The 17,395-nt window shown below is 38.1% G+C and overlaps 1 protein-coding gene across 5 annotated transcripts in view; it reads left to right on the top strand.

The window, feature by feature from the left end:
• The window catches only part of WWP1 (WW domain containing E3 ubiquitin protein ligase 1), a 62,435-nt gene that overhangs the window by 9,954 nt on the left and 35,086 nt on the right, over window positions 1-17,395 (top strand). For 3 of the 5 annotated variants that reach the window (XM_030011058.2, XM_030011056.2, XM_030011059.2), the window contains exon 2: window positions 15,416-15,506. In XM_030011058.2, coding sequence (XP_029866918.1) covers window positions 15,437-15,506 — 70 coding nt within the window. In that variant the 5' untranslated portion in view covers window positions 15,416-15,436. Of the gene's footprint in view, window positions 1-13,769; window positions 13,790-15,415; window positions 15,507-16,819; window positions 16,917-17,395 lie in introns of those variants that run through there. The other 2 variants (XM_041123150.1, XM_041123151.1) reach the window with 2 other exon arrangements.

Below are 17,395 nucleotides of genomic sequence, written 5' to 3'. Positions count from 1 at the left end.
GGCAAAACAGAACAGGCAGATGTGTGCATTGGAATCATAGTCTGTCATTTGTTTGGGTGTCCTGCATAACACTCTGAAAAATGTGTTTTTGTAAACCTCTGTAATTGTACTATATTTTTTCTTACATGCTAATATGAGGCTGGCAATACATTATAGATAATGCATGGATCAATGTTGCAGCATCTGAAGCAATGGTCAGTGCATGTGCTTGAAAAAATACAGAAAATGAAACATTTTTGTATGTAGCTTGCTCTCCATGCCAATTTGAGTGGACAAAGATTTGTTTTCTGAGGTGGGTGGGGTGGGAACTGCATATAGGTTGGCTTAAAAAGATAAAAATAGAAATGTTTTCTTCACACACCAGGTCTGATACATATTAGAATTTGTCCAAAAGAGGGCAACAAAAATGGTGAAAGGACTGGGGGGGGGGGTGTGTGTGACTTGCAAGGAGCAGCTGAGGATATTAGGTTTGTTCAGCTTAGAGAAGAGGAGACTGAGGGGTGACCTCATTGCTGACTACAACTTCCTCATGAGGGGGAGTGGAGAAGGAGGTGCTGATCTCCTTCTCGTGTCCAGTGATAGGATGTGAGGGAATGGCTTAAAACTGCATCAGGGGAAGTCCAGATTGGATATAAGGAAAAAGTTCTTCACTGAAGGAGTGGTCAAGCACTAGAACAAGCTCCCCAGGGAAGTGGTCTTGGCCCTAAGCTGTCAGTGTACAAGAATAGAACAGACTGTTTCAGTTGGGAGGGATCTACAACGATCATCTCGTCCAACTGCCTGACCAATTCAGGGCTGACCAAAAGTTAAAGCATGGTGTTAAGGGCATTATCCAAATGCCTCTTAAACACTGACAGGCTTGGGGCATCGACCACCTTTCTAGGAAGCCTGTTCCAGTGTTTGGCCACCCTCTTGGTAAAGAAATGCTTCCTCAGGTCCAGTCTGAACCTCCCCTGATGCAATGTTGAACCCTTCTCACACGTCCTATCACTGGATACCTGGGAGAAGACATCAGCACCTCCCTCTCCACTTCCCAGTCAGCAAACTTGCTAATGATACATTCAACTCTAGCATCCACATCATCGCTAAAAATATTGAACAGAACTGGCCCTAGAATTGAGCCCTGAGGAACACTGCTGGCAACCGGGTGCCAACCAGCTGTAGCCCCATTCACTACAACTCTTTGAGCCCTGCCCTTCAGCCAGTTCTTCACACAGTGCACCGTGAACCCACTCATCGCACAGTTGAACAACTTGTCCAGAAGGATGCTGCGAGGGACAGTATCAAAAACCTTACTAAAATCCAGAAAAACTACACCCCTCGCCTTCCTTTCATCCATGAGAAGGGTGACCTTATCATAGAGGGATATGAAATTAGTTAAACAGGACTTCCCTTTGTGAACCCGTGTTGACTGTGCCTGATGATTACATTATTCTTTAAATGCCTTTCAATAGTACCCAGTATGATTTTTTCCATAATTTTTCCAAGAGCTGAGGTTAGACTACCAGGTCTGTAGTTCCTGGGTCTTCCCTGATGCCCTTTTTGTAGATTGGAATAACATTAGCTAGCTTCCAGTCAGCAGGGACCTCCCCAGACTCCCCAAGACCTTTGGTAGATGATAGAGAGGGGTCCTGCCATAACATCCACTAGCTCCTTCAGTACTCTGGGATGAATCCCATCAGGCCCTATGGACTTGTGAACGTTCAGTTGATACAGCTGGTCCCTTACAATTTCAGTATTCACAAATGTAAAGTCACTGTTCCCATACTCATGGCCCTCTGATTCAGGGGACTGGGCAGCCCCAGGTCTATCAATGTTATTAAAGGCTGAGGCAAAAAACCCATTGAATGCCTCTGTGTTTTCTTCATCCCTATTAGTCAGATGACCATCTTCAACAAGTATCAGTCCAATGTTTTCTTTAGACCTCCTCTTGCTATTAACATACTTAAAAAAGCCCTTGTTATCTGAAACAACACCGGCCAGTTTCAATGCTAATTGAGCTTTGGCCTTTTGAGTCTTCTCCCTCTGTGTAATCTTGCTGCAAAGCCTGACCTCGCTTCCAGAGATCATACAATTTATTTTTCCTCTTGTGCTCTATGAGGGGTTCACTCGTGTTGAACATGGAGGAGTTCAGCCAAGCTGGTCTTCTGCCCTGCTTGCTTGACTTACAACACAGTGGAATTGCCTGCTCCTGCACTTCTAAAAGGTGGTTCTTAAAGACTGATCAGCAATCATGGACTCCTAAGCCCTCAAAAGCAGATTCCCAGGGTACTCCGCTAAACAGCTCCCTGAATAGCTTAAATTTTGCTCTCCTGAAGTCCAGCGTAGCAAGTCTGCTGTCCTTTTTTCTGATTACACTGAAAATTTTAAACTTGACCATTCTGTGATCGCTGTGGTCAAGACAGACACCTACCATCACATCCCCCACGAGTTCTTCTCTACTCACAAGTAGCAAGTCCAAAGGGCATCTTTCCTAGCTGGCTCACTGAGTGCGTACTTGTGACAAGAGTCATCTTCCACAAACTTCAAGAATTTACCAGGCTTGCTCATCTCAGCAGTATGATATTCCCAGCTGATATTTGGGATGTTGAAATCTCCCATAAGGACAAGGGCTACAGTTCCAGGGATTTCTCCTAATTGCCTATAGAATAACTCATCAGTGCTTATATCCTGGCTGGGTGATAGGTAGTAGACACCTGCTACATTACCTCCTTTGTTTTCCATCCCCTTAATGCTCACCCTGAGGTTCTCAACCACATCATCACTAATTGTAAGGGCTGTACAATCAAACCCGCCCTTGCATATAGTGCAGCTCCTCCACCTTGCCTATCCCTCCTGAACAGCCTGTAGCCCTCCATCCCAGTACTCCAACTGTGGGACTCATTCCACCAAGTCTTGCTAATACCAATGATATAGCTCTGGGAACTGACCAACACTTCCAGTTCAAGAAGTGGTCAGACAGTGCTCTTAGATACATTGTTTAAGGTTGCCCTGTGTGGAGTCAGGAGTTGGACTCCATGATCCCTGTGGGTCTCTTCCATCTCAGGATGTTCTGTGATTTAAGAAGAATGACAATTTGCTTTCCAGTTCAGTTCTGTGTAGGTGTGCTGTAGGGTTGGAATTTAGTAACAAAATATTTGCAATGTATCACAGATATTGAAGTACCTCTGGGGAAGCTGTTAGTTGTCAGGAAGAACTAATGCCTTGCCTTGCTGACAAGGCCTTACAGACCATGAGAAGGAGACTGCTGAAGCTGAAATTCTACTAATGTCAAAGCAGATCCTAAGGAAGCTACTGGTATATCTATACCTGTCAGTATGTGCTGTGGGCTCAGTGAAAACATGAGAAATTAAATGCTACTGTGTCCCTTACTATTTTGGCTGGCTTGAAGATTCCCTCCAAAAAGTATGTTGATGATAACAGAAAGTACGAGGACTTTTGTATAGCTTTAATCTCCTTTGGTTTATTGAAGTCAGATTTACTACTTAACATTTTTGGGTCCTTTTTCAGCCTTCTCAGCCTCAAGTAATTCCTTCTTTTTGACAATGCTTGTAAGCTACTCCTGAGTAAAGGAGTGAGGGATATTGTCAATTGAAGATGGTTTTGATAGTACTTCTTGAGTTTTAACAGGAAGAAGCGAGACGTTCTGCTGGCAGAGAAGGACCTGGAGGTCCTCGTGAACACCAAGTTGCACATGAGGCAGACATGTGCCCTGGGGGCAAAAATGGCTAATGGTGTCCTGGGCTGTATTAGACAAAGAATTGCCAGCAGGTTGAAGAAGGTGATCCTTCCCCTTTATTCAGTGCTGGTGAGGCCGCACCTGGAATCCTGTGCTAGGCTCCACAGTACAAGAGAGACATGGACGTACTGGAGAGAAGTCAGTGAAGGGCCATGAAGATGATTAAGGCACTGGAGCACCTCTCCTTTGAGGAGAGGCTCAGAGAGCTGGGACTGTTCAGCCTGGAGAAGACTTGGGGCGATCTCCTTAATGTATATAAATACCTGAAGGGGAGTGCAAAAAGGACAGAGCCAGGCTCTTCTCAGTGGTGCCCAGTGACAAGGCTAGAGGCAATGGGCACAAACTGAAACACAGGAGGTTCCCTCTGAATATCAGGAAGCACTTTTTTTACTGTGAGGGTGATCAAGCACTGGCACAGGTTGTCCAGGGAGGTTGTGGAGTCTAATCCTTGGAGATAATTCAAAAGCCATCTGGATACAGTCCTGGGCAACTGCATCTAGGTGGCCCTCTTTGAGCAGGGGGATTGGAACAGATGACCTCCAGAGGTCTCTTCCAACCTCAACCATTATATTTTGTGATTTGGGATTATATTTAGTCAATGTGTCATTTATGGGATGAATGTCTGGTGCTAAGAGCACTTTCATTGGACCATTGACTTAAAAAAATGTTCACTATTAACATAGAATATGTCCTACAGTTACAAAAATTTTGAAGAGCACTTACTACTGTCCTTTCAAGTTTTCCAGATCTATTTGTTTGTATAGGTAATATTTGTAAGTCTGATGGAATCCAGTTGTTGGGTTTTTTTTTTACATATATGTATTTTTAAACTCACCAATATCCAAGGAATTAGAGAAACTATTAGTAAGCAGAAGTAAGTAGTAAAGGGATCTGCAGCAGTCTTATCATCTTGAAAGGTAGCTAAGTATTCTGTTAAATAGTTTAAAGTTGCTAGTTTTTCATTTTAATAAACAATACCCTAGAATTTTCCCTTGGACCCTCACTCCATCAGTATTTGTTTGACTGAAGTTTAAAACCAAGAGTAGGTGCCACAGAAAATATTTTGTTGCTCAGCAAATGATGATCTTACTACAATCTTGTCATAAAAGTACTGCAGTTGTGTCTTTCCCTTGTGTGATGAGAAGTAAAATCAGTGCTCTTAGCAGTATTATTTTAAATGATCAGTGAAAAACTGATTTTCATTTCTAATATTCTCTAAGCTATTAAACAATGACTTAAGCTACTATTTATAATACTTTTACAAACGATGCTTCATAGGGAAGGATACTGTTCAATACTACTCACTGCATCTTACAAATTTCCAAGTTAATTATTAAAGTTATTCTGTTTTATGGTTCCAAATATGTCTTGTGCCATCTTTTGCCTTCAGTTTGAGCATAGGACTGTAGCTTAAATTGTTTTCACAGGAATTCTTAATAACCTTTTCTTCCTTGAGCATACTGTCACAGAAGTTAGGACAGGTAATGTTGCAGGTTCTTTCATCTTCATGATGCATAGTTTTAAGACATAGTTAGAAAAACTGGTGGCAAACATGCATGGTTCCAAGCATAAATATTTTTTATTTCCTAACATACAGCTTTCATGTGTACTTCTGTGGTGGATAATTAAAATATTTCCATAAAAAATTCTAAATGATTGAGGTGTAAAACTCAAAGACAAAAATATACATAGGACTGAAAGGTAAAGGTAGTAAAGGTGAAAACAACAAAAAATAAGGGGTTTGAAAAACAGGAAGTGATTGAACTCATGCAGGTAAGAAAAGAAGTGTGATTGGGAATTTGCAGCTTGTTTTGGGGCAAAAGCCAAAAGACAAGGAACTTGACTTAGTCTGTGAAAAAAACATAACATTTCAGTGTCATATAAAGAAGTCTATTAAAGAATCTAAGACCTTCAGTGTAAAGCATTCAGATTAGAAAACAAAGGTTAGAGCTGTTTGTCTAACTTGGACTTTGCCTTCCTTGTGTGTGTCTAGCAGCAGTCACAGATCAGAGCACTGGTTACTGGTTTTTGTCGCTGGACTGTGTTTCTTTCAGTGTATGAGAGAGACAAAACAAGGCCTGCTGCTTAATGGTGCTTTATTAGCCTGTAGTTCTTGTTCTATTCCTTTACTTAATTTCAATAAATTAAAAAATGTCAAGGCTTCCTATTTGACATTAAAAAAAAAAATCTCTTAACATTTTTGCAACTTTTAATAATTTTAAGGGGGACTTACTGGCTGCGTAACTGTTACAATATGTTCATTTACAACTAAATATAACCCTTTTTAAACTCCTTGCTAGCTAGAAGGATGTGTAATGTGAGATAATGAAAACAGTAGCATGACTAAACACTATTTTCCTTTTCTTAAAGTTTGTCCTTGTGTTCAAACAATTTGGTTCCGTAAGAGTGAGTGTATCATAGTGCATACATGAAGGAAACCTTTTAAATGTCTGCAGCATATCAAGGTACCATCTCTCCACTGTTAAATTTAATTAGTTATACCTGAAAAGGAGGAATGTAAAACTGTTTGTGAGTATTTTAAATTCTGGCATCCAATTGAAAGGAATCAAACCAGCAAGTATTTAGATTAAATGTATGTCCATGAATATACCTTTTTGCTGGAAGCTTTTTTTCCCAGGAGAGATTTTTTTTCCCCTTCATGTACACTGATAAATTACCGATTAATAAAAGCTAATGCCTTGGCCTACATAATGTCTCTTGCCTGTATCCCTAGACCATCACACCTAAAAAAAGTACAAACTGGGCTTTGCACTATATTCCTGGTTACCATATATTTGGTCAGAAAGGAGAAGGGAATTGCAGACATTTTGAATTAGCCTGTAATAGTAGATCTTAAAAAGGAAGAAGTCATCTGAAATGGAAGAGGACAAATTTTTGTGAAGAGCAATGAATTAATTTTGTCACCAATGTCAAGCAGAAAGTTCAGATGCCTATATTTTGTGTTTGTGGAGGATATGCCTTGCTGATAAACATAGTTTTTCCATTGCTTCTTAAAGTAGCAAGCAGGCTTGTGGCATTCAGGGAAATAAAACTTTGACTTTAAAATTCTCTATTTGCCAAGGTGTAAATATTATTGCAATTTTAGTTGTTGATGACCAAAGCTATCCGTTTAGGGAGTGTCAAGTCTTAGAATTTTGTTGTTAGTGTTGCTGTAGGCAAGATGAATTGTAGAAATGATCCTTTACTATCCCGCTCAGTTTAATAAAGGCCAACACGTTTTTGAGTCTACAGATTCTTCTCCAGATCTGAAACAGATCTGATATCTATTTGTGTGTGAACAGTTTCTGAGATGAAACTTTCCCAATGTCAAAGGGAGATAGCCTAAATTTTTTAAAATTATATAGAATTACTGCTTCTTTCTGCAAGGAATACAGTTAAAATCTCTATCTTAAAAAAAAAATCAGTTAGACATCAATTTGCTGTAACAAAATTAGAAAAATATTGTGCCTTTGGTAGAGATGTGATCAGAATATATTCAGATCAGAAAATTCAAGGGGTCTTGGTGTTGAGAATGTTCCTGCTGAGATTAGCAATCATTGCCATTCTTATTGTTGATAAATAGTGAAATAGACCTTCAAATCTATTGCATTACAAATCAATTGAATTGAATAAAAATTCTGGATTTTGGAAGCCTGAATGGAAGGGAATCTGTTAAGAAATTTACTTGCATCTGAGATAAGAAAAATTCTTTTTTCTTTTCTTATTTTTGTTCTTTGTTCTTATTTTCATATCAGGAAACTTGCTTCCAACGTTATACTTTTTGATTTTGTTGTAGAGGAGTCATGAGTCATGTCCGTGTCCGTCGTCCGTCCCCCCTCAACCCCCATTGAAAGTAAACCCCTTTTGAGAATTGGAGAAGTGGAAAGTTAAGTTTTCTTTCGTATATCAACAATTTCATTGCCTTTAAAAGCTGTCTCTTCTATTTTGGACTATTGTATAACTCCTTTAGTATGCTGTTTTAGGAACTGTACTATCTTCAAAGCTACTATACTATCTCTCATTTCTCTATTTCTGGTTTTGCTACCACTTAATAACACCTATTTTTGGTTTTACCTTGTCCTTTTGTGGTACTGGCTTTTTTGATAATGTAAAAAGGCCAATTGTTGCAACACTGCTAAAGGTTTTGGACAAGCGACCAGTGATTTCAGGAGGCTGTAGGGGGCAGAATCTCTGTGTATTGTAGCTGTTCTGATCTTCTGGATTGTGAGGTGTGGGAAGGAGGGATGTTCTTGGGAGACTTTGCCCATGGTGGAGCATGCAGTACAGGGGACAAAGCAACTGTATGTGAGCATCTTTCAGGAAAAAGACAGCTGTTACACTGTGGTAGGGGGAGTAGGAAATGATCCACATTTCTAGTCCTGCTTCCATGTCCTCTTTTTCCACTGAAGGAACAAGGTTATTGCCAGCAGGATTATCCCATCTTGAAAACAAAAGTGTGTGTATGTAGAGGCGGGAGAACAGGAAGGGGAATGTCTGAAGTGTAGAACACAAATTTGTACTGCTAATACTGTGATAGTGCACATATTGTTCACTTTTACATCTAATAGAATTGTGAAAGTATTGTGGTAGCTTCAGGTAATCCAGCACTAAATAGTGCTGATAAAAGCATAATTGTGTTGTTGGATAGCTTGTTAATCTGAACCTAAAACATTTTTCTTTTTGTGTGTGTGTGGTTTTTTTTTTTCTTTTTGTTTTAAGGATTTCTTACATGTAGGACTTTATAATCAAAGTAACATGGCCTTTCTAATGTTTGTGTTTACACTTTGTAACAAGGAAAAGTAACTAATGTCAGTGTTATTTTCCCATGACTCTCCATAGAACTATTTATTATGTTAAATAGCCATAGATTTTAGAGTTTCAGTTCAGTTATTTCTTCCCCACCCTATCCTTCTTCCTTCAACCTTTCCTACCTTTTTGCTGGGGGGGTGGGGTGGGAATAATCTGGAATAGATGAGCTTCCCTGTTTTTAAAAAAAAAAAAAAAATTAAGAAAATATTTTTCTGCATTTCCATTCGTGTTTGGAAGATATGCTCTGGTATGTGAAAAACAGTATTTATGGCATTATGGTGATTTTACCTAGCCAACTCAATTCTTACTTATGGTAAATTGAATTAAAGATGTTAGTGGGGAGGTTAGTAATAGGTATTTTGCTCATCTGTGTACTTTGTCCTTGCTTAGTGCATTTATACAACTAGATCTCAAGTTTTCTTATTCTGGTTTTGGGCATTCAGGAAGACTTTTGAATTAACAGTGTTCACTCATGGTGTAATCTGTTCGTGTTTATTTTTTCTCTTCCCTTATCCACCATGTTCTATATTCTTTCTGGAACAGAAGTGTCAGGTTAGCAAGAGAATAAATCAGTGGTCATTAAAGCACCATCAGTAAGCCCAAATACATTGTGATTGAATATAACTCATTTTAAATCAGAATTATATTTATTTTCTGTTCAGTCTTTTGTCTTGTATCAGATGAAACTGCAGTCGGTTTCAGTCAAGGGACATAGTGACTTGTGAAATTCCCTACCACAGCTTTATGGATGGTTTCTGAGTTCCTGGCTATGTCATTCTGTTTGGTTAGGGTTTTTTTGTTGTTTTTTTTTGTTTGGTTGGTTGGTTTTTTTAGTGAATTGACCTTCTGTAGGTAATTGTGGTGGGGGAGACTGCGCTTCTTGGATAAATATTCCCTTGATACTTTCCTCATTTGCAGATCTTCTGATTTAAAGTTATATTGAAAAGCCATGCTGTGTAACTTCTTGTGTCTGCAGATTTAACATTCTTCATATATTTTAACTGTTTTGTGTGATAGGATTTTCCATCCATTGTGAAATGATATCACAGGTAATTAGACCCGACTATCTTAAATTTGGTACATTTTTTTGTTTGTTTTACTCCTAGCTTGGCTCCTGTGGTATCATATGTGTAAGGAGAGGACTCTGTGTTGGTTGTTGTGTTCTTCTACAACTGAATTTCTTGGTTCTTCATGAAAAATCTCCTCAATTACTGATTCAAAGCATCAGTCAATTTATAAAGGTGTGTTTGCTGCTCCAGTGGTACATTTTAGCTTTCAGCTTCACAAGAAATACCATTATTTGTTTCAATATAGCACAATAGTAAGTCTCAAGCAGGTGCATTCATTACCAAATGGGTGTCATTTAAAATCTATCTGCTTAAATTCGATGAATAATGAGACAAGAAAGTGATGGTGTAATCCCATCCTAATGCAAGTCTGTCAGTCCCTCTGCTATGTGACTTCTTTACCTGCTTAGTTTCATACAGTATGTGCTTGCTGTCTCTCTCTGCTGCAACCTTGCCCCCCAGAAACGTGAGATTTTTGGAAACATTTATGTCGACACTATTCTTTTAATTCAGTAGCCTTTTTTTGTTTGTTTTCTACATGTTCCTGATATATTTATAGTTGATGAGCAGATTTACTTCTAGGACACTTTCTTATTGTTCGACTGCTCTTTCATTGTGTTTATTCTCCCAGTAGTGCTCTTCGTGTCCTGTCCTTTTCTTGAATATGACAATCAGAACTAGTACCATACACAATGTCTCTAATACTGTTTTTATCACTACTGCAAACAGTTCATGTGATAGATAGCATTGTTGTCCCATGTCTCATCCCCCACCCCCCACCATGGCTGCATCAGGGTAGTAATTTTCCTATCAAAGGCTGAGGGGCTTAGTTTTGGATTATGCTTCTCCTCTTCGATTGTGCAGCAGCATTTGTCACATATCCAGACTAGCCTTCAAGGAGTAATAGGTGTCCAAAGCTCTAGGTAAGATCCTTCATCTTGTACAATGAAACTTGGCCAGCTTTTCTTCCTGAAGGCTTTGTTTACCTGGAAAAAAGATGTGTTCAACTGGGAGTGAGTGTGACCCCGTGTGCATCAGGCAGTGAAGACTTCTGTTTTTTTTGTTTGTTTTTTTTCAATAATACAGTAAGAGTAGCTTTTTGGATCTTGAATGAAAATTATAAACATCATGATGTGAGCAGGCTCTCTCTTCTCCCAGGAGAGCCAACCTGCATCAGAGCTCATTAGACAATAATCTGTTAAATTTGTTTAAAAGTGTCACTAGCTGAGTTTGGGTAGTTACTGATGAAAATAACTGATGACTCAAGCCTTAAATAAATTTTTTTGATGTATTCCTGAAAAAGAAGTTACCAGAAAAACCAATTGATTAGTTTTCTTCTTTTGACTCAGAGAAAATTTAATGTTTCTTTTCCCCTTAATTCCTAACCAGTTCTTAATTCCTAATCTGTTAAACAAGGATGGGAGGTGCTGCAGCTGTGGAATCTTTGGAACATGATAGGACCACAATCAGTCAGTTCAACTAATTTGCTCTGTTCAGTAAAGCTGTTTTGAATATAAAATATGACATAACACTTTCTTCATGTATTGTTGATAAAAAGCTATGTGTATTTAAAAAAATTTAAAAGCTTTTTTTGCACTTCCATATATTTTAATTTGTTTTTCTAAATAGTATTTGACATACATGTTAACGCAGTATTTTGTTTACAACATACTAAAAATCTGGAACTGTAATCATTGCTGTGTAAGTGTACCTAGGTGTACCATATTGGCAAGAATAAGAGATAGACTGCTATTATAGAAGGATGTTCATTTTACAAGGGCCGAAACAGAACATTGGGGCACCGTTGATGTGGGATGCAGTCATGTAGTTATTGCAGAAACATGCAGCCCCTCAGCCAACCCCAAGCCTAGCTTTGTTTCATCTCCATCCTCTGTTGGGATCTCTCTGGCATTGTAATAATTTCTCCCAGGCATCATGGTCATTTTTTCCTTCAAGGGGAAAGATGCAAAGCTAAGTGTAGTGAATTCTTACTTCCCTGTTATCAGGAGATTGGCAAACACATATTTGCCAAATGCAGTTAGCAGCTTAGAAGCAAGCAGAGCCAGAAACTCAGGTTAGGGCAGGTGGTATGCCTTGCAGACAAATCAACACCTGAAACCTGAAGTCTGAGGAGGTTAGGCAATGAACTGTCTACCTGAGGACTTTGACACAGTTTATTTCTTTATTTCTATATTTACTTTGCTTTGTGCATGCTGGGAATAGAGTTATAAAAACTCACAAACCCCAGCCAACGAACCAACTAAAACAAACAAAAAAACCCCCTAGCATTTTAGGTCTCTGCAGGTTGAACAGTAGGAGGAAAAAACCCAGTAAAAATAATGATAATTTGTCAGTTACAGAAGTATGCCTAAACTAATTTTTTAACATATGATTAGAAGTAGATTGCGGATCTTGGTTTCTTGTGAAGAATTTGAGTTTACTTGCCACAGAATTGATTGCATGTGTTGCTCCTTTGAGGTCTTCTGTATCAGTAGCCCCCAAAGTGGGATGTGCCAGACCATCCATTGAGGTGTGGGAAGAAAATATTAGGACTCATATTTTATCTGAAAAATAAGAAGGAAATTAAGCTCTATTTAATACATGTATTGACATTGGCACCCTCACTTGGTCCATATGTCAGATGGTCCTGTGTCAAGTAAGGTTTGCGAGGTGTCCTGAGGGTGGATTTAGTATTCCACAGTGTGGAAGGGTCACAGTAGCACCTTCACTTGTTTGTTGTTTACGAGTGCTTGGTTAGGTGGATTTATGGATTGTATTACCTAGTTTTAACTAAACTAACCTTCACAAAATGGGCAAACGGCTTAAAAAAATTCCTGCAAAGAGGCCGTGGATTGAAGATGATACTGATGTGAGCACAAGTGAACAATAAAGAACATGGCAGAGCTGACGCTTCTCGTACTCCTAGTATGAGCTCCTGGTCAGCTGCATTATGAGGTAAAAACAGTGGCAGTTAGATCTGACAAGGTGTTGGCCAAAAAAATTTGGATTTTTCAAGAAGGCTATTTGAAATATGGATGTACATCTGCTATTGTTAATGATGAACCTCACCCTAAGAGAATCTTGACTTTGAGGTATCAGCTAATGATAGTATGAAGCCTTCACAGTTAGCAAGGCATTTAAAAACTAAGCATCCAGAACATGAAGACAAACCTCTACAATTTTTTCAGCAATGTTTAAAGTCATGCGATACTCAGTCCAGTACTTTAAAAGATTTCACTGAACTTAATGGTAGATGTTTAGAAGCCTCTTTTGAGGCTTCTCAATAGCAAAAGACATAGAAGCCACATACTGTTGGAGGAACACTTGGTTTTCCTGCTGCAGTAAAAATGTCTGAAATAATACATGGAAAACAATATGGTGACAAACTAAAATGTATTTGTTTGTCAGCAGATACTGTTGGAACATGTCTGGAAAACATTACCAAAGACTTGAAGAAACAAATATTAGAAAAAATTACACGGTGTGGGAGGCTTGCTATACAGTTGAATGAAAGTACAGATGTTTGTTAATGTGGCTCAGCTTACAGTAGTTGCTAGATTCTGTGTTGATAATGAAATACACAAAGAACTAAGTCACTAAGGAAAGATGTACCAGAGAAGATACATTCTTAACAGTAAATGACTTCTTTAATAACAACATTTTTTTTAAATGGAGAAACTGTGCTAATGTAACCACTGATGGAGTGGCTGCTTTGACTGAAGTAAAAAGGATTCTGGGGTAAGTTTACAAAGAGACGGCCACATGTGGAATTCATTCACTGCATCATAGACAGGCAAGCAACAAGCAAGTTGGAGCCAGAAGTGCACAAATTGCTGCAGGATGTCATCAATGTGCTTAATTATATGAAAATAAAACCTTTAAATAGAATCTTTACAATAATTTGTAATGACATGGGGAGTGACCAGGAAGATCTTTTGTACTGTGCAGAGGTTCGCTGGTTATGATGGCAAAGTGCTTAGAAGAGTTGTAAAACTTAAAGATTAATTACGCGTTTTCCTTTCAGAAAAAGACAAGTGTTCTGGATTTGCTGACCTGTTCTGTGATGACAAGTGTCTGTCAGCAGTATACTGACTAACAGATGTTTTCAAAAAAATAGAGACACTTAATGTGTCCCTTCAAGGTGAAGGTGACGTTTTTAACAATGAGCAAGAAGGTGACTGCTTTTTGAAAAAAACTCGTGCTATGGAGAGAGCATTTTGAAAACATATGTTTGGAAATGTTTCCATCATTGTGTGATTTTGTTGCCAGAAAAGATGTGTGTCATCTATAAAAACTCTCATATCTGTACACTTAAACTTGGAAACAGAATTTCCTCACCTGCTTAAAAGTCTTCCAAATGAAGAGTTTCAGGGGGTTTTGAACCTATTTGTTAAAAATACAAAAATGCAACACCTTCCATTAGTTTGCAATAACAACTGATTGATATCGGGGAAGATAGAAATTTACTGGCCAAATTTTAAGAAAAAACCTTTGTATAATTAGTGCTTGGGAATGAAAAATGAGTATCGTGATTTAGTAAGTGCAGCCTTCATTTGGATGTATGTATCTTTGTAAATTGTGTTTTCCAGCTATGACAGCCATCAAAACCAAGTACTGAAATAAACTGAATTTAGAATCAGACCTTCAAATTACTGTATTACAAAGTGTTAAGCCACCATTTAAAAAACTGATGAAGCATATTCAATCACATGGCTGTCTCAAAAAAAATTAATTTTTTTTGTGAGAGTAAAAAGGGGGTTTTGTACCATTAATAATAAAAAATATTTAAAAATAGTGTTTTATTTCATCCTTATCTCATCCTTTTTAATTTCTATTCTTGTATGTTTTATAATGTAAAGAATATATTAGTACAGTAGTACCTATATATAATTTATACATAAATATATGCATATTCGGGGTGTGTGCTCAAAAATTTTCTACTGATAGAGGTGCACGACCAAAAAGGTTTGGTGACAACTGTTCCCATATTATTATTGATACCAATTAATGTTCACGTAAATAGATATATGGAAGTTCATGCAGATCTTGGAAAGTGTATTTTAAATGTATGTATTCTTTTCTCATGAAGAACAGCTGTCTGATTGAAACAGAGAATATTTTCCTTCTATCTTTGTTTCAGGTGTAGTAATTCAGGAGGACCGGAGTGATGTTGTCTGCATGTGCTTCAAGCGCTGGGATGTCCCAGCTAAGATCAGAGCCACACTATTTTAGTTGCCAAATGATAATATGGGGTGGTCCGTGTAAAGTGCTTACTGTCTCAAGAGATAAGGGGGGTGATTTGTAGGTGGACTACAGTGCTATAGAAAGCTGATTGCAAATCTAGGGATAGAATTCAAATGTTTGTTGTCTGAATCACTCGTGTTACTGCTTGAGTGTATTGTTCTAGGGACAGCTTGACTTTCAAGCATGTAAACGTTTCAGATGTTTTGTTCATTCGAAGTTGTTGGTGGTTAGCTCATCTGAAATCAGACCATAAGCATACCTTCTGGAGATAGGAGTATTGATATATCACAGCTGAATTTTTTTTCTTGCCTTACACAGTTATTCTAAACTATGCAAATGTATGCATTACTGAAATGCCTTGGCTTTCTCAAAGGTGACATGGGACAAATTTCCAAAGTAATTGTTTTTTTTAACTGCTGTTACGAAATAATGCAGTCTGCCATACCTAAGTAACATTTGGTAATTTGCTGATTAGTTGAGCGTTTTATTTAATAGTTGTAACTAGCATGCAGAGGTAAGTACTTTTTAATAAGCTACCTGTGTGCTTTTTTTTCAGGCTAAAGCCTAAACCTCTGACATGGCCACAGCCTCACCAAGATCTGATACAAGTAACAACCATAATGGAAGATTACAGATGCAAGTAACAGGCAAGTAGTGATTTGGTTCATGGTGATTTTCACAGGAAAACGTGTATTCTGAAAAAGCAATCTTTGAAATGAGTGTAAAAAATGGATCAGTTAATATTTTCATTAATAACTTGAATGTTACAGTTAAGAATATGACTAATTTATGTAGATGAATTGAAGCTAGGTAGAGGTTATACAGTGAGTTGGATGACGGAGTTTAATGATCTCTTCAAATTAGAAGAAAATGAGATTCAATGCAACAATAGGGACAAATGTAAGGAATTTTGCTTGGGAACAAATAATGGCACAAATTCTATAGAGGGAACACATATTGAAATTCTACAAAAAAGATGGGTAGTTGTAGTGAACCCCAAGCTGAAAACAGGTGCGATGTTGTAGTGAAGCTGGAGAAGAACTGGAGGAGATCACAAAATCTGCTAGCCCTTCAAAACATTAAGGTCTTTGATTACATGTCAGATAAACATCTGTTGAGAATAATACAGGTATTCTGTATTATCCTTAGGGCAGCAGTTTGGATTCCACAGCCATATGGAATAATTTAGGTTGGAAGGGACCTTTGGGGATTTCCTAGTTCACCCTTCTGCTGAAGGCATGGCTACCTCTGAAGTTGGATCAGGTTGCTCAGGGTATTGTCCAGTCGAATTTTCAGTATCTCAAAGGCTGTAGATTACCAGCTTTCCTGGGCAGCTTGTTGGGATGATAAACCACATCACTGTGAAAAAGTTTTTCCTTCTATCCAATTGGAATTTACAATGTTGCATCTTGTGACTGTTTACTTCTTTCCTTTTGCTGTGCTGGTTCTCCTAGTTTGAGGTAGAATTCAGCCATCCCAGTATCTGCTGGAAGGGAAACACAGTGGGCTACAAGCAATTCTGGAAATTTCTGATTGTACTGGGGACACTTTTTTCAACAGATGTTGAACAGGCCACGTAGGTTATGCATTTTGCTACTCATGGATAAGAACTGGTAAGGGACGTGAGAATTGGTGTCAGTCTTAGCTGCTCTTTCTGTGGGATGGCAGAGCAGAACAAAGACTTCTTGTAGTCCGAAGATAAGCAAAATGCATCTAGGTAAACAAATTTGATAGCTAATTATGACAGTGTTACAGTAGTTAAAAGTGAAAATGTTACCAGCAAGTAGTTAGATATTGTGCATAAATATATATACACATAAATGTATGTGTGTGCATATGTATGTATATAAGTATTATTTTACCATTGATAAATAACTTGAACTTTCCAGGGATCCTGAGAAATCTGGGAACCCTGAAGTAAGGATGAATGCATGACCAAGAATATATTAAGGCTATCTTGAACAAAATTTGGAAAAAACATGAGTGAGATACCATGTCTTAAAAAAAGCTGCATCTCAAGAAAGATTCATCATGCTGGATGGTCCAAAGATGGCCAGGTTATTTGAGAAAAAATACATTGTTGGATAGTCCCCAAAATGGATATTTTATAAATTAGATAAGAGATGAACCTTAAAACTGATTAACCTTCTGTAAGGATCACATAACTTGGTAACGTGATGAATCATCCAAACTGGCAATAACTAACAGCATAGGTGGAGCCACCTGTAGATTGAATATATATAACTGTAACAGAGTTATACAAATGACCCATAACTTCAGATCTGTGTATGCAGACATGATCATTTTGATATCCTTTACTGTACTGCTCCTTATGTAAGTAGTCTTGTATTTTTCTGGCACTGGAGCTTCTCTTGACTTTAAGAGATCTGGTTCAAGGATCAAAGTGGGAGGAAATCTGTACAGTTTTTAACATTAGTTTTGTGAAGGTTTAGTTCTCTAACCAGTCTTTATTGCAAGATCAGAGGTACGCCAGTGGCAGTACAGGGAAAGAAGTGGCAGACAGAGGAGTGTGGGA

The sequence above is a fragment of the Aquila chrysaetos genome, chromosome 4 (assembly GCF_900496995.4).
Source record: "Aquila chrysaetos chrysaetos chromosome 4, bAquChr1.4, whole genome shotgun sequence".
NCBI lineage: Eukaryota > Metazoa > Chordata > Aves > Accipitriformes > Accipitridae > Aquila > Aquila chrysaetos.
Note: the sequence above shows the minus strand (reverse complement) of the source record. Positions and strands in the feature narration are given on the sequence as shown.